Source organism: Panthera leo, chromosome F2 (assembly GCF_018350215.1).
Source record: "Panthera leo isolate Ple1 chromosome F2, P.leo_Ple1_pat1.1, whole genome shotgun sequence".
In the NCBI taxonomy this organism is placed as follows: Eukaryota; Metazoa; Chordata; class Mammalia; order Carnivora; family Felidae; genus Panthera; species Panthera leo.
In genome coordinates this window covers 80152085-80169494 of record NC_056695.1, presented here as the reverse complement: position 1 = coordinate 80169494, position 17410 = coordinate 80152085, and the positions used below count along the sequence as shown (strand labels likewise).

The 17410-nt window shown below is 47.5% G+C and overlaps 1 protein-coding gene across 13 annotated transcripts in view; it reads left to right on the top strand.

The window, feature by feature from the left end:
* The window catches only part of PTK2 (protein tyrosine kinase 2), a 257636-nt gene that overhangs the window by 116345 nt on the left and 123881 nt on the right, over positions 1–17410 (top strand). For 11 of the 13 annotated variants that reach the window (XM_042924271.1, XM_042924268.1, XM_042924270.1 and 8 more), the window contains 2 exons: positions 7399–7478; positions 9461–9523. In XM_042924271.1, the coding sequence (XP_042780205.1) occupies positions 7399–7478; positions 9461–9523 (143 nt within the window). Of the gene's footprint in view, positions 1–7398; positions 7479–9460; positions 9524–11142; positions 11490–12188; positions 12471–17410 lie in introns of those variants that run through there. The other 2 variants (XM_042924274.1, XM_042924275.1) reach the window with 2 other exon arrangements.

Sequence of the window (17410 nt, the reverse complement as noted above, 5' to 3'; positions counted from 1 at the left end):
GGTCCTGGGTGTCCATTGTCCTTTGGCTTGCTTTTCTTTGCTGGTTGTGACACTGTACAGTGTGTGTGTGTGTGTGTGTGTGTGTGTGTGTGTGTGTGTGTGTGTGTGGTTCCGGCCTAGGGTAACAGCTGACCTGACATCTCCCTGCCCTCTCTGCATCCCAGCATCGGCCGGACCAGGACTTTGGTGTGGTTTTGTTTGTTTGTCACCCAGCCATAGAAGCCTTCCAGAAGATGTTTAAAAAATGTTTTATTCAGCATTTTTAGTTGTTTTCAGTGAGCAGACTGTTCAAAACATTCGGTCCACTGTCTTGGTAGAAATATATATGATCATAAGGCGATTTAAAAATGTATTCCATTTGGTTCATTTCTCAAATAATTCTGAATTGTGGTTGGGGGGTTCATTTGATACTAGTTGTCTAGTCGTTCAGACTCTGTTTTGACTTGTTTCATCACCCGGCACAGGCTGAGATTTTGTCAAGATTCCGGTTTTGCTTGAGGAGAATGCGTCTTGGATTGTTGAGCACCGAGTGTGATGAAAACCCATGAATTCAAGGTTGTTAACAGTGTCGTTCAGACCTCCTGTGTGGCTCATAGTCTTTTTCTTGCTTGAACAGACGTGTTGCTGGGTACAGGGCAGGGCAGGAAGTGCTCTCTCACAGAGCTTTGATGTTTATTACTGCTGTTGAGAGGTTGACTCTCATCCTGTCTTTCTTTGAATGTGATCTGTCCTTTCTCTCTGGGCAGCTTTGAGACCTTTTCTCTGTCTTCTGTGTTTCGCAGTTTTATTACAGACTAGGTGTGGATTTCCAGTCTTTTTTTTCCTGCTTGATCTGTGATGTGCACCCTCTACCTGTGGGCTCGTGTCTTTTTATCAGTTCTTGAAATGCCTTTTGATAACCACTCAGACCTTGCCTTTTCTCCCTTCTTTGTTACTCCGCCTGCGTTCTCCCTGCGGGACTATGTTAGAACCTCTCAGGCTACACTCCCTGTGCAGCCACTTCCTTCTCCCGTTTCGGCTCTTTGCCCCCCGGGAATCTGTGATTCGGATCAATCTGTCAGAACACCAGCTCTTCTCCCCCGCAAACACTGGGATGTGTAATGCATTTGCTGAGTTTTTATTAAAGTTTTGTGTCCCTTCCCCCGTAAGAAAATCTGCCAGGCCATCCACTATGGCCCTTACTGTTTTCTGATTTTTCTGCCTTTTATTTCTTTTTTATTTCACGTAGAGTTAATGTCTCTTCTGAATCTGAACTTCTTGGGCTTTGCATCTGTTCTGTCAGTGGTGGCTGACACTGACTCTTACTCAGTGATGCGTTTCCTTGTGTGTTTCTTATGAGCTATTATTTTGCTGAATTTCCCATGTGGGAATCTGTAGGATCTAGCTTGGGGATTAGTGAACACTTCTGAGTGTTACCTGTTGTTATTTCTATTGTAGAAGAATAAGTATTTTTATTATTTTGGCTCTTTTATCAAGGTAGATACAAAAGTATTATGTTCAGTTCCTCTCTACCACCATTTCAATTCCATGAAAGAGAGAACACTTATAATAATGTATTTTAATTTAATTTAACTCCTTATTTTGAAATTCCATCTATGCCCAACTGTTCTCTATACCCCTTATTTTGCATGGTGTCATGAAGGAAGCATGTCGGTGGACTGTGCTGAGTGTTGGGTTACTAGTCGGGGATTATTTTGCAGATGCCGTTTTGTTTAAAGATGTCCTAAACGTGACTACCACCCTGAGATACTACAAGTGATTCACTTAAGTGTTTTTGACCTATTTTAGAATAGTTTGAAAGCTATTAATCAGCACACTCTAGAAATAAACTAGAATCTTGTTATAACCCTATTCACTGTAGAGCAGAAGTTTATGAAAGTAAGTTTTGATGCGAAAGCTAACGTCTCATTATAAACCAAGGGAAGTGTGTCTTACCCTGATACAAATTTGTCCTTTGCCATATAACCTTTTATTCTTTATCACTCTGAAATTTCATTTGTTAAAGGTGTATTTGATTGGCACCGTTTTGCAGATAGTAGTGGCTATTAGTTGAAAGAACCATGTACATGTTTAGTCAAGAAATTGTCATATTGACTAAATCTGTATTGATGCAGAACTTGTATAGAAATCGTTTGGCACTGGTGAAATTTTTGGCACTGGTGAGATTTTCAGTGCTTAAGATGCATCGGTCAGACATGGGGCTGTCATTTTTTTCTCTTAAAGATAGCTTAAGATTAAAACGAGTACAGGGGTGCCTGGGTGGTTCAGCCAGTTGAGCATCTGGCTTCACCTCAGGTCATGATCTCATGGCTCATGAGTTCGAGCCCCGCATCGGTCTCTGTGCCGACAGCTCAGAGCCTGGAGCCTGCTTCGGATTCTGTGTCTCCCTCTCTCTCTGCCCCTAACCCACTCGCATTCTGTCTCTGTCTCTCTCAAAAATAAACAAACATTAAAAAAAAAACGAGTACAGTTGACCCTTGAACAAGGCAGAGGTGAGGGGCGCTGACCCCCTGCACAGTCGTAAATGCATGTACAACTTCTGACTCCCCCATAACTTAACTATTAGTAGCCTAGTGTTGATCAGAATGAAGCTTTACAGATAATAGGAACAGTTAACGTGTATTTTGTACGTTCTATTTGTATTATATACGATGTTCTTACAGAAAAGTAAGCTAAGTTAGAGACAAAAAGTGATATTCAGAAAATAAGGGAAAATATATTTACAGTACTTACTGTATTTACCCAAAAATCCACATGTAGGTGGATCTGGGTGGTTCAAACACGTGTTCCTGTGTCAACTGTATATCCATCCATTTTGTCCTGAAAACACTGTGACATAATGGTGACTTCTGTGGCAAAAGGAGCACCAGGAGGAACCTGAGAGAAGATCCAAAGGGCAGGGCTGTAACTGAACTCCGTGGCACAGAGTCTGGACTTGGCTGTGGAGACACGTGAGGCTCCAGGGTGTATGGCTTCCTGTTGATCAGCCTGCCTGTTCCTTGTACTCCCATTTTGTTTTTACTACTTTTTTTCAGATAATTGTGTTATCACAAACTGATTTCTCTATCTGTATTTTCTTGGCTGTAAAGCTTTCTTTAAGTTAAACATCTGGAGATAGCAGCTCCAAGAGGGAGATTTCTAGTTTAATACCTGACATTTTCAACTCAAGAATGATCAGCTGTCCTTTTCCAGAAAGAAGGCAAAATAAATGTAAGTCTAACGTGACTTATTAGACGGTATATTTTCTGTACTTATTTAATAGATTTAGTAATGTACATTCCTCCCTTTGTCCACTCCCATATGTTTTTATTGATTCAAGAAGCACTCATGTTATTGAGGGCATAGGTAAACCTGCATATTTATACTGGTCAGCCCACATTTCTTGATCACCCTTCTGTATGAAAGACTTTGGAAGTGCGGGGGCACTGGAAATTTGCCTTCAGTCCACCGTGGGGCCTTTGACAGACCCCACATTGGTAGGAAGACCCTGGTCGTGGAGTCCCCAAAACGACCCTCAAGCTCAGTCACTCGCTAGGACGATGTACAGAACTTGGGTTGTTTGAAAAAACTCACGGCTATAAATATGGTTCCTGCCACAGAAGGAAGTCCAAATGCACCCTATCTCTTGAAGCAGGAAATTGACATTGTCATGTACACAGATTAATTTAAAAAGCCAAACACCAGTTTTCAGGGGTCTTTTCTTTGAAGACTCTTGCGGATGTGCTGGACTTGAGATCAGCACGACGACAGTGGTCAGGAGAAGCAGGCGGTATGCGGGAAGCCGCTACGTAGGCCCCTGCAGGCAACAGGCTGACGGGGTGGGGCTGTGTTCCCCACCTGCCCCTGGTCTCCTTCCCCGTGACAGAGCTCAGAGACGGTGTGTGCACACGCTGAAGCCTGACTTACAGGGGTTGGCAGGTCTGGTGTGTGAATCCTCACTCTTAGAACACTTGCTGTGTGACCTTGGGTAAATTAAGTTTTCTGACCTTTATGTGTAAAATGGGACTATTGACCTTGAAGAGTTACCATAAAGATTGTAAGTGACATGTGATGGGTGCCTGGGTGGCTGTCGGTTAAGCATGTGACTCTTGGTTTCAGCTCAGGTCACAATCCTATGGTTCCTGGGTTCGAGCCCTGTGTTGGGCTCTGCGTTGACGGTGCGGAGCCTGCTTGGGATTATCTCTCTCCCTCTTTCTCCCTCTTTCTCTACCCTCCCTTGAGTGCACGCGTGCTCTCTCTGTCTCTCTCAAATTAAATAAACATTAAAAAAAAAAACAAAACAAGAGAAACGTGTGGAGCACCTGGCTCAGTACCTGGGCCCTGGTAGGTGTCCCTCGAATCATAGGGAGCTCTGCTGTTACCACCTTTCTTCTTAGGCTCGTGCCGAGACTTCGCACGGGGCGATGGTGGTGCCCCACTCACGATGATGCTACCACAAGGGTGTCGTAAGGCATCACACAGAAGTCGGCCTGCCAGCGTGCTCCGTGCATTTACTGGAAGCAAGTGTGTACTCATACACACACCTACATGCTCAGTAAAGGACATCCGTATCACAAATGAAAGCCATGAATTCCGCTGGGAGTTAGTAGGAGGTGAAAGGTAGTTAGGAAATGTCTTAGAAATGAACACGGAGTGTATATAACCCAGAGTCTAGAAGTAAAATCAGGATGCGAGCATGCTCGGTGGTTCCAGAGGACACCATGTCCGGAGGGACCCTCAGGGAGCATTAGTGGGCTCTCTGTCAGTGCTCCTACAGAGGGAAGCGGCCACAGGGCTTGTGGTAAGGCTGCGGGGAGCTGAGGGTCTGTTGCGATGGCCTGTTCACGCGGGTCAGTCTGCAGGACACATCAGTCACCCCAGGCCAGGGGCACACAGCTCCGAGAGCCAAGGGCAGTAGACCGTGTCTCGAGGAAAACAGCTCTCAGAGCTTTTAAGTCATGTTCAGAGAGGGATCTTCTACAGAGATTGTTCAATTAGGATTTTCCCTTTTTGCGTTTTTGCAACTAACGTGAATTTGGTTTTGATGAATGAAATAAAGCACGTGTTGTATTTTTCCACCTGTGAAAACTGTTTAGAAATTGTTAAGCTTTAAGATAAGTTTGTTATGATGACTTTTGCTCCTCATGTTATCGATGCTCTGCTGTGGTTTCTTTGAAGTCCACACCAGACCATAAACCGAGATCAACAGTTTCAGTCAGAACAACCGTGCTATTTCTCTCACTCCTGTAAACACATGTCTGGATTTATCTCTTGTGCCTTTATTTCTTGTTCAATGATAAACCTACTTCTGATGCAAAAACTTAGTTTTTAAATTTGGGGTTTTTTTGTGGGTTTTTTTTTTTTTTTTTTTTTTGGTATGTAGGAGAAAGGAACAATTGAAGTAGAAACAAAGTGATTGTAGAATTAAAACTTTTTACTTCATTTCGTGGACTGAGTAGATCAGTCCCACTGACTCAGTCTTCAGCGCCCACCACTGCCAACTATAGAAGTTACTGTCGCTTCCTTACATGGAAAATAGTATTTACACACGGAGGTACCCAAACCCCACCTTGAGCCCTTTATTAATTGATTCATTTGCCCGCTCACTCGTCAGGAGATATTATTGACCAGCTCGCTCTAGGTGCTAGTGCAGAACATGAGGCAGAGGTTTTGAGAGGAAACGGTGTTCAGATCAGAAGTGCCAGATGGCTGGCCACTGCTGGGCGAGTGGCCGTCGCTCCTCCCCTGCGAGAGGGGAGTGAGTAGGTGAGCACCGTTCACACCGGGTTCTAGAGTCTCAGTACGCTGACGAGGATGTTCCCGTCCGAAGACTCTTCTCTTCCCTGTAAGAAAGACTGTGGCTAATCGGCTGGAGGAGGTGGGAATCCGTGTGTCAACGCACTTCCTAGGCAGACGCTGCCGAGCTCCCGGGCAGTCTCCGCTCCCCGTGCGAGGTTCGCCGTCCTGGACTGAGGCCGAGCATACGCTGTTGTGTGGTTTCTCCTGTTGGTCAGCAGCAGGCACGGACAGGGACGCGGTGGTTGGTTCCTACGTGTCGGTTTTGCCAGGCAGGCGGAATAAAGGGTCGTTGACAGACCGAGAAGTTGAGGTTCTTTGTGAGGGAAAGTCGTGATGACAAAATCTCTAATGCAGAGGAGACAGAGTGACGAACCGGGGCGTAGAAATCCTTTGAGCGGGTGAACCGACAGGCTAGGAGGTAATAGTTGAAGAGCAGGATCTTTGGAATCTGTTTCAAGGGCCAAGGTCAACACACTTTTTCTGTAGAGGGCCCAAGTGTAAATATTTTAGCGTTGAGCCAAGAGGCCAAACCAAGGCTTTTGGAAATACTTCTCTAATAAGACACGAGATGGATTTCCACAGAAGTCTGCCTGGGCCAAGTTCATAATAATCGAGTGCAGTTTTTTGTAATACAGGCCTGCTAATGAGAATAATGCAGTTCCTTTTAGGGGCGTGGTGACACCTCACTAACCGAGGCTCAGAATAGTGCTCCCCATCACCGAATCGGTTGCAGGTGTCGATCTCTTAATGCTAATCTATGAGGAGATTTTACATATTTTGTCTTGGGAGGTGTCTTCACACTGACAGGTGCTCTCAGAGCTGCCGTCAGTCCCTCAGTTACTTTAGTTGAGCGTAATCATTACGCAGAAGGTGCCTGTGGAATTGTTTTTAGATTCTGCTCCTTGTCGTAGATTTTCCACACGTTAAGACTTTGTGGATTAGTCACTTACACGTGGTAGCGAGGTGGAGGCCTGTCAGTCGCGGGGCTAAATGGATTTTGAAACATGTGCATTTTCTGGGGACCTGGGTGGCTCAGTCGGTTGAGCGTCCGACTTCGGCTCAGGTCATGATCTCACGGCTTGTGGGTTCGAGCCCCGTGTCTGGCTCTGTGCTGACAGCTCGGAGCCTGGAGCCTCTTCAGATTCTGTGTCTCCCTCCCTCTCTGCCCCTCCCCTGCTCAGGCTCTGTCAAAAATAAACAAACGTTAAAAAAAAAAAAAAGAAATATGTGAATTTTCTGCCCTTGCCATTTGGGTCCAAAGAATGCTGCTGGGACCGTAGTTTGAGTTCAGGAAATACATCCACTGCAAGTTTGCGGGGAAATGGAGATCCCTTCTGGTTTTCGTTCAAATGATGTGAGTTGCTTCTTAAGTTGAAGTGCTCGTGGAGTATATGGGTTCTTAGTAAGAGCCCGTTTTATTTCTTTAACCACTTTTTGGCATTACTCATTTTCATATCCAGCCTCTACCGTGATTATTGACACAGTGGGTGTAAAGGACCTAAAAGGCACTCTAAAAGACAGATCACGGATCTACAAGATCTAAAAGACAGTCACGGAGCGAGTACCTCTGCGGCGTGCTCTTTAAAACGGCCTTGTTTCCCCGATCCCTTCCCACTGCAGGTGAAAAGTGACTACATGTCGGAGATAGCTGACCGGGTGGACCAGGACATCGCTTTGAAGCTGGGCTGCCTAGAAATACGGTAAGGTGGCAACTGTGCATTGAGGGCTTTGCTCATCATCTTCGTTAGTTTTGGAAATTATCCAGCTATCTCCATTTTTCTCATAAAGATTATTAATCAAATACCGACTAAAATCTGAGATTTTGAATTAGGTTGTCAGTGCTTATTTCAGGAATCTTCGGGTCTTTTAAAGAGATGTTTCATTGTAATTAGAATGGCGTGATTCGTACCATTGCACATGGGTGAGCAGGTATGAGAGCACACCGCAGTGATTTCCTGTGGTGACAGGTGTGCGATGTCCCAGTTGCCAGCCGCTAGCCAGTGGGTGCTGAGTGGTGCCGTGTGCGAGTGCACATCACGTAAATTGAGACATAAAGAGCCACATATGGCCAGTGGCCACCGTGTTGCAGGTTTAAGGGAAGCGGAAATCTGAGAATATGTTCTTATTTCTGAGAACGTGTGTCACCATTTGTCATACGTTATCTCCTATGCTACCATTTTAAGATTTGAATAAAAGAATATTTTACGGTTTTCAGGTATGCTTTCAATTAAAATTTCCTCTGGGCTGCTAGTTTAAGATGAGTTGGTTAAACTAGCCACAATTTAATCACATGTCCTCAAAACAGTGATAATTCCCCCCCCATCACCATTTTTTATATTGCGTAAGGCTGTTAGATAACATTTTCTACGAGGACCCCAAGATGGTTAAGCGTAGCTCTCAACTCCTCCTGAAAATGTGTCTTCGACTGTAACTGTATATCCGAGTGACAGAGGCCGTCCCTCACTAGTGTCCACGCTCCTGCTCCACTCCCGGCCCTTCCCGGTGTTACTTAGAGGTGTCCTTGGGCACGCTTTTCTTACTACACGGTCGTGCCGTGTGTTGTCTGCAGCAGGGCTCAGGAGGCGTCAGCTTGCACGTGAGCAGTCCAGGTACCGCTCCGGCTTCTACACAGCTCTCTCCCTCCCTCCCACTCTGGCCTCCCACTCTGGCCTCCCACGGCACGTTTATCCGTCTCCTCTGCGTCCTGCTCGGTACCAGTGGCTTTATTATGAAATACGATGCTGAAGAAAAAGCTTGACAAATTAGCCACTCCACTAACCACCCTTCCTTCAACCCCGCCCCCCACCCCCCTCCATGGACAGAAAGCAAGAGAACAAATTATGTGACCCAGTTGGGGCCCTTTTTAATTTTTCGTCTCAATCTAGTACTTTCCGTCTTAAATAGGCCAAAGAGAAGCCAATTTAAAAAACAAAGCCAGTATTTCTATTATTACAGACAGGTTTGAAACAGAGTCTTGTTCTATGAAATTACTTGAGGGGATGTGCAGTGTCCGTGTCTCCCAAAGCGTCTCCCACAGCAGCTCCAGCCGGGGCTTATGCTTTTGTGTCGAGGGAACCCCCCCGCCCCCCAACTCAGGGCAGGTTTTGTAGAGACAGGACTTGGTTCCAGCAAGACCCGAAACTGCTTGAACGTGCAGTTTGGGGTAAGAAGGTAGAATTCAGACTGTGAACATTCAGAGTGGTGGACGGCACTTACCCAAGAGGAGCCCGGCCCCTCTGTCCCGCCAGAGTATCTGTCCCGTTACTGCCCGTGCGGTTGGCCTTCGTGGCCCACGTGCGTCTGCAGCAGCGGGCGTGACGCTCGCCTGGCCGCAGCAGGAGTCCGCTGTCCCTTAGCTGTCTTGCTCGTAGGTGCAGTGTCTGGAGAAGGGACGAGGACAGCAGGCAGCGGACCTGGACTCTCGTGTCTCCTCTTTACCAAGAGTCCAACCTGCTTCACGTCAGAAGAGAAAGTCAGATTGTCCAATAGGGACGAAGTCTGTGTTAACTGACCTCGGCCTCACTGGGGCACGGGAATGATGCTGGAGGTCAGATCCGGTCTCTATCACATAGTTTATCCGGGCGTTTGCGGCTGAGCCACAAAGTGGTTACTATTTAGCAACATGGAGATTCCTCGTAGTAATTCCTCATTTGTGTGTAAATGTGTGTCTTCCCCGTTTCAGGCGCTCGTATTGGGAGATGCGAGGCAACGCGCTAGAGAAGAAGTCCAACTATGAGGTGTTAGAGTGAGTACCCCGTGCCGCGAGCACCTTCAGACCCCGGGCTTGCTGTTTACTTCAAGTTCACTTCAGAACCTGAAATACTACTGCTTCTAAAACCATTAGATCTGGAAGAAGGAAAGTTTTTCTAAGGAAAGCATTCTTCATAACAGCAATTGTGTGAACTGACAGTTTAATTTTTTGACAGATGTCGTCAGGCCATTGTATCTCTGTAGATTGAATCACACTGGGGTGAAGTTTTACTTGTAGTTCGCTTCGAATTCAGAATTACCGATTCAGCCTTTATTTATGTTCTCCAGATACATTTACAAAGGGATTTTTCCAAAACAGTGAGATGTGTGAGTTCCTTTTTGCTCATGTATCAGAGTATTTAGAATAACTGGAAAATTTTCTGATAATGGAGTTAACTTATGTCTTAGACTGTTGTATTAGTTTGTATTAAATGCATGTGAGCCATGCTGGAGCCTGTGTCTGGGGAGGCTGGAATTCTGTTCTTCATCTTTTTGATAATTAGTGCGGCAAAAGAGAGTTGATGTTTATTATGTCCCGGTAAAGGCCGCTGTTAGCTTGATTAGCAGTGGTGCCACGTGTGGCCAACACTAACTTTTTCTGGCTCTGTTATTACTGAACTAACTCCTTGTGGTACTTGGGAGACGTGGCAAAATAAAGTAAAAGGTTGTCCGTCACTACCCTGCTGTGATAGCAACTTGAACTGACTCCGCACGTTGCTTGGACTCTCTTGGAGCCCGACCCCTGCCACACAGGGGAGGACCCCTGCCATTTTGACAGCAAGATTTTGCAGGGGAGGTGGGGTCATTTACATATAAAAGTAGAAAATAAACATTTTTGGAACTTAGTTACAGAGCAGGTACAACCATTTGAGGTAATAACTGGTTGTAGTAGATGCGATGGTTATTTTTTATAATTAACATGAGCCTCCTTTCTGCCAGGCTGTGAGGGCTGAATGAGTACCACCTGGGCCGTCTGTCCTGTTTGAGGCTCTGAGGGCCAGTTCACGGCCTGCTTTCTGAATGCGGTGTGTCCGCCTGGGGTCCGTGACCGCGTGCAGCACAAAGGACACTTCCCAAGTGCTCTGCCTGTGTTTATCTGAGCACCATCTATACATATGTTGTGCCCCTTAACGGACAGGGTAGGGTGAATAGCAGTTGGTTGGAGATGAGTGAAAGAGTTGAGATCAGCTAGGATGTCTTAGCAGGCAGAATTATTTTAGGTAGAATTTTTCCTGACGTTTAGTAGACGGCGTAGAAGCCGTGATGCCATTAATAACCTAAAAGGAGAGCAACTAACATTCACTATGGTTTCGATTTTTGTTTACAATTGCCACATTCTTCAGCCTTCCAGACTCTTGGTGCTTAAAATACAGGTGACCAGAATCGGAGGAATCACTGAGGATCTTGTCTTAGACGATACTGGGCTTGTCCTCAATTCGAGTGGAGGTTCAGGAAAAGCAGGAATAGTTTTACCTATTTGGTTATTTGATTATTTGGTTGGTTGTTCCTTTGTCCGTTTAGCTTTTACTCGTTAGTTCACTTAACAGACGTCACCAGGCACCTGCCGAGCCATTGGCCGCCGAGTGCTGGAGACTCAGAGATGAATCATGCAAACTGTCTGCCCTCAGGAGGCTCGCGGCTAGAGGCTGGGCTCCGACAAGTAAGCAGGATCGTGGAGTAGTGTGCTAGAAGCCGAACTAGCAGTACTTGGAGGACGCGTGGGGGGCCTGGTACTTGATGTCTGACGTGGTGTCACAGCAGGTGTGGTCACCCCGTCTCGGAGAAGGAATGTGGGCAGGTGCGATGAGCCTTTGTGAAGGCGCAGAAACAGGAACAATCAGACAGCAGCTAGAAAACCCTCAGTTCACTGTGAGGGGGCGGGTCCTTCTTCACAAGGGCTTGGTCCTTGACATCGGCGGCCGCCTGCTGAGCCCTGTTAGGCGGGACAGTGGTTCGAGGAGGTTTGTGATTCAGAGCTCTGTATTTGCGGGATTGGCATTTTATTAATGAAAATTCAAAATAGAAGCAAAGAACCAAGACACCTCGCATCCCCCCTGTCCACTTGAGAAGGAGCGAGGCTGTGTCGTGGGCGTAGCGGCCCCAGCAGTCAGGAGGGCGGTGGCCAGAGCTGGAGTCTGTGTGCCTGGCTGGCTGGTCGACTTGGGTAAGCAGCCTAAGGAGGGATCCCAGGGCTCTCCTGGTTTCTGTCCTGGGCCACCAGGGATACTGGTCACAGGAAGAGGTTCTGTTTGTGGAGGAGCTAGTTCTGAGGGAACCTGCATGCTTTTTAATGTTTTTAATGTTTATTTATTTTTGAGATAAAGAGACAGAGCGTGAGCAGGGGAGGGGCAGAGAGAGGGAGACACAGAATCCGAAGCAGGCTCTGAGCTTTTCAGACACAGTGTCCGACGCGGGGCTCAAACTCACGAACCGCGAGATCGTGACCTGAGCCGAAGTTGGATGCTTAACCAGCTGAGCCACCCAGGCGCTCCAGGAAACATGCAGGTTTTTTAAATGAAAAGGAAAGAGAAATGTGGGCTTAGGGCTAGAGGGGTGAAAAGCCAGCGTGTAGGTAGATATGACGATCTGAAGAGGTCTGGCCCATGGTGGATAGTGCCATGAAGTCTGAGAAGGTCCCGGATTATAAATCACCTGTCAGTTAGTGACAGGGTACAGAAGCCACCTGTGCACGTCCTTGGGGTCACCACGGAAGCCCATCTTGTTGCAGTGACTGGGAACAGATGGTGTGAGCCGTATCCGCCCTGTGTCTGCGAGGCCACAGCAGGAACTGTGATGTCACAGGATGAAGGGAGCCAGGCATACTGTAAAAGGGACACGGAGCACAGGACATCAGGGGCCCAAGTGAAACCTCCACGGACTGGGCATTGACGCATCTGTAGCAGCGAGGACAGATAGTTGGAAGAAGGAAAATGAAGAAGCAGGTATCCGTCAAGGCGGGCTGGTGGCTGCTCTTATTTGCAGACAGGAGTTTTCAGTTCAAGGTCTGTTTGAAATGAAAGTCAAAGATCGCACTGGAGTTGGAAAAAGTTGGCTTATTTGTAAAGATGACAGAAATTGAGGTGACAGGAGCAGAGGACCCGGGTGGGGCCCCGATGGGTGGACCCGGGAAGTGGGGACTGTGGGGTACTTACTGTCCAGGCAGGGGCCTGTGCTCCTGTTACGGGAGAAATGGGCGCAGCACAGTTTCGGGATCACGCGCCTTGTTAGAGTGTGTGGGGGAAAAGCGGAGTTAGCCGTTACGACGAGGGGAATGTTGCGTGCTCTTACGCAGGTCTGCTGTTTACGTAGAGCAGACACGGTAGGTAAGGAAGAGCGGGGCGGATGTGGGGGCTGGAGTTCGGGGTGTGACCGTGCTGCTCCCTGCGTTGCTGTGGTCATCCTCCCTCTGGTGGGCCCGCGAAGCTGTGTCACTTGTGTGGCCGCCCTCTCTCTGGGCGACGGGCCAGCTGAGATGCTCTGCGGCCGAGTATCTGGGCCCAGGTCCCGCTTGCACACGGACTGTCCTCACTGTGTGCTCCGGGGTCCTCGTGCGGAGTTGTGCCGGCCCCGACTTCATGTTTGCCCGTCCTTCCCGCTGTGATCACGGTCCGGCCGGAGCTCGCCAGGCGGCATGAACACCATACTGTGTACGGTCACTGCAGAGTTTTAGTAAGAAGAAAGCATATAAAGGAATTTCAGAGTGCATCTGTTAACTTAGCTTTGAGCCTTTGGAAATAAATAGTTTTTACGTGTGTACAGAGATAGTAATACATTCCAGCCGGAGAACATCGGAACCACCCCGTCACCTAACGTAAAAGTGTGTGGATCCCAGCAGTTAGTGTCAGCCACCATCGCGGTCTCGGTCTTCACGAATATTCTTAGCGCATGGAGCACGTGGTTTAACAGACGAGCAGCTTGGAGACACGTTTTCAGTGACTGCACATCAGCGCCTCTGTCCACCAGACGGGTGAGGCGCACGAGGCGATGTTCGTTTGGCCTGTTGGACAACAAATAATAGCTTGTTTTATGTACTTCAGGCCGATTAGTGTTGAACACCTTCCCATACGTGGGCCACTTCATATTCCTTTTTTTTTTAATTGGCTGTATTTCTTACCAGTTTTTCCAGTATATTTATGTTTTTTTCTTAAGAGGTTTTTGTCATATTAACTGTGTTTATAGTATTTGTTCTGTATGTTCTTCCCAAATTGTCTTTGTCCATCAACTGCGATCAGACGGCTTTCATCACACAAACATATTTTGTGTTTTATTTTTTGTGGGTTTTTTTGAGAGAGAGAGAGAGAGAGAGCGCACACGCGCCAGGAAGAGGGGCAGACAGAGAATCTCAGGCTCCAGGCTCCGCAAGGAGCCCAATACAGGGCTTGATCCCATGACCCTGGAGTCATGACCTGAGCTGAAATCAGGAGTCATTGACTCCACTAACTGAGCCACCCAGTTGCCCCTTTTTTTCTTTGTTTTTTTGGTGTAGTAAAATGTGCCAGCATTTTCATTTCGGTTTTGAATTTCAAGACTTGATATTTATTCTGGTTTGTCTTAATTTTTTCTTAATGTTTGTTTATTTTTGAGAGAGAGAGACAGAGCACGAGCAGGGGAGGGGCAGAGAGAGGGAGACACAGAATCTGAAGGAGGTTCCAGGCTCTGAGTTGCCCGCACAGAGCCTGACGTGGGGCTTGAACCCACGGACCCGAGATCATGACCTGAGCCGAAGTCGGACGCTTAACCAACTGGGCCACCCAGGCGTCCTAGACCTGATGTTTATTCTAAAACCTTTATGGATGTATTTCGATCTTCACATTTGCAAATGTGCAGATAATTTTTTTAAGGAGTTCTTTTTAAGGGTCTGTGTGGTAACAGCTTCTTTGGCTTTTGTAGAGACTGTCTTTGTAGGCTGGTGTAAGGTCATTTCCTTCCAGTCACTTACTAGGAAAAAATTCAGACACACAGCAAGTTGAAAGGCCCGAGCAGCATGCACTTGCCTGTCCGCCGCCCAGACTCTACTGTTAACCTTCTGCTGTATGTGTACAGCACAGATAGATGTTGTAGTGTGCTTTTAAAAATGCATTTTCTGTTCAAGCTTGTGAGTGTCTGTCTTTCCTGGTATTTTGTCTGCCGACCTGTCGGCGACTGAGAAGGCGTGTTTCTCTGTGTGACGGGAGCTCTGCCGATTTCACTCCATGTTTGCTTTATGTTTGTGCTTTTTTATTGGAACACACAGAGTGTTTATCTTCCCGAATCTCGTGTCCTTGTTCAGTTGCTCTTGGTGTGCCTAATCGTGCTTTCTTGTTCCGGGGGGCTTTCCCCCTAAAGTCTGTTTGGTCTTCTTTAGGTTAGCACTGGCCTGGTTTCCATTTCCTTTTCTTATATATTACTGCCCACTTTTTCACATCCTTATATTTTCAGGCATGTCTCTTGTAAGCTTCATAGAGCGGGATTTCTCAAATCCAGTTTGCTAATTAATAAATCTTTCTTTTAACTGATGTGTTTAATATATTTGTGTTTATTAGTATGACTGATGCGTTTGGACTGGCTTGTGTTGTCTTTATTTCTGTTGTCTTTATTTTTTTTTAACTTTGTCTTTTGTGGAGGGGATTTGTGTGTGTACATGTAAGTGTGTGGCTTTTTCTTTTGATGTCTATTTCTTAATTGGTTTTCTTATTCCAAACTCGTCTCTAATGATTCGGAAATTTATAAACCATTTCTGTTCTTTTATTAGTTACCCTTAGGTTTTAGCCTTCCATGTTAACTTAACCACATCTAGATTTAAAATTATCTTGGGTGCCCGGGTGGCTCAGTCGGTTGAGTATCTGACTTCAGCTCCGGTCATGATCTCACAGCTTGTGAGTTCGAGCCCCACGTCAGGCTGTGCGCTGACAGCTCAGAGCCTGGGGTCTGCTCTGGATTCTGTGTCTCCCTCTCTCTCTGCCCTTCCCCTTCTTGCACACACTCTCTCTCTCTTGAAAATAAACATAAAAAATTATAAGTAAATAAAATTATCTTAATCCTCTCTTCTGGAGCACAAGGACCTTGGGACATCCTGACTCTCTGTGGCTCCTTCCAGCTCGCGCGCCGCTTCCCTTATGTTAGTTCTGCCTCTGCTGAAAGCGCACGTGTTAGATGTTAGGATTTCAGGCGGATGTTGTTGACTTGACTGCGTGCTTCCCACTGTATCTCTTAAACGTTCTTGTGTTTACCTCGGCCCACTCTTCCGGTGTCCCCCTTGACGCGTGTTCTTTGTCCACGCTCAAGGGGTGACATTCCAGGATGGCTGCTGACACGTCTGCCGCCATTTCTCTCTGGCTGCTCCTCCAGCTTCGCCCCTGCCTTGAGCCTGCGTTCGTCTCCTCGCCCAGCTGGGAATGGGACCGACTGCTTGGCTCTGTGGATTTGCATCTCTCATCCGGGAGGTGATGCCGTGAGCTCTGGAACTGTCAGCTGGGATATTTGGACCTTGGTAGCTCTGAACCATTTCCCATCTCTGTTTCTGTCTGTGTCATGAGTGTGTCCCGTCCTCGGATCTGTCCTTGGGAAGCCATCCGTCTTTCTGTCATACCTCGTCAGCTCATGTTTCGTTTCCCTGCTGATACTTTTCAGTTCTAGAAGTTCTTTCCTTGGGATGCGATCTGCTCTTTGTCCAGGAACCTCTTGCTGCACGTGCGTGCGTATGATGGTGCCAGGACTGTGTCAGTCCTCTGTGACTCTGACTCACTCAGCCTCCCAGTGCCTTGAATCAGAGCCCGGTGGTCCGAGCTTGGGCAGGCGGGGCTCCAGGGGGCTTCTTGGAGAGCCAGGCATGACAGGCTCAGCTTCACCGCCCTCGGGTCCGGGCCCCGCACGGGTGCACGCGGCCGGCGGTCCCGGCACTCCTCACCCCTGGCACGGAGGGCCTGCTGGGCGAGGTCTGTGCACCCACCTGCCTGTACGCTCTCTGCTCTAGCTCAGCCGGCCTTCTGGCGTCGGTTTCCCTTTTTCGTAAAGTATGTTATTTAGAAAATCTTTTACGTGTATCTTTGGTGGTAAAGTTCTGTTCCTGTCATCTTGCAAGGTGAATAATTCTAGGTACTTTCTCAATACTTTAAAAATGTGTACGGCGGTCCCCTGCGTTGTCTTCCCGCACAGCTGCCGGGAAGGCTGGGGCCAGGGCTTTAGATGCGGTGCCGGCTGAGGGTGGCCCGGCTCTGAGCAGACTCTGGCCGTCCTGCCCCAGGGACCTGGCCACCCCAGGCCTGCGGGGCTTTGGCTTTTCTCTTTCCTCCTGAGTGCTGCTGGAACCACTTAGGAAGGTGTATGTTTTGTCAAAGAGAACGCAGAATATCACATTTCCTATTAGTCTGTTTAAGGGTCCTCTCTTTCCTTGCCAGTAAGGAGAAAAATTGTGCAATCGTCCACATGTTGCTTAGTTTCTGTCAGGAGATTTAAAGACAATCTCCTTTGTTCACAGCCTAGTGGAGAAGCCCCCTCCAACTTTACCGCCCTTCTAAATAGCTGTGTTGGATCGCACTGAAGGCCACTGGCCGGTTTCTAGCACTTTGTAGGGACTTTTCTGGTTTTCCTTCAAACAACCAAAGAGTAAGTCTTTCTTTCCAGGCCTTTGCAACCTTGGCAGAACCAGAGTGCCCTGTCTGCAGGCAAAGGGGAGACATGTGGCAGTGACCCCCCCTGGCCTGGGATCGTGCCCTCCTGCGGACGCACGCTTTCAGGGCACAGGGCGTGTGCAGGGATGAGACTCCATTTACGCCTTTATGAGCACAGGTGGGGGCGGGAGAGGAAGGCGCTGCCACGGGAGGTCAGAGCGGAGATTTGAAGAAACATGTTTTGTTCTCAAGGTTAACAACTGCATCATGACAATGACAGATTAACCAGAATA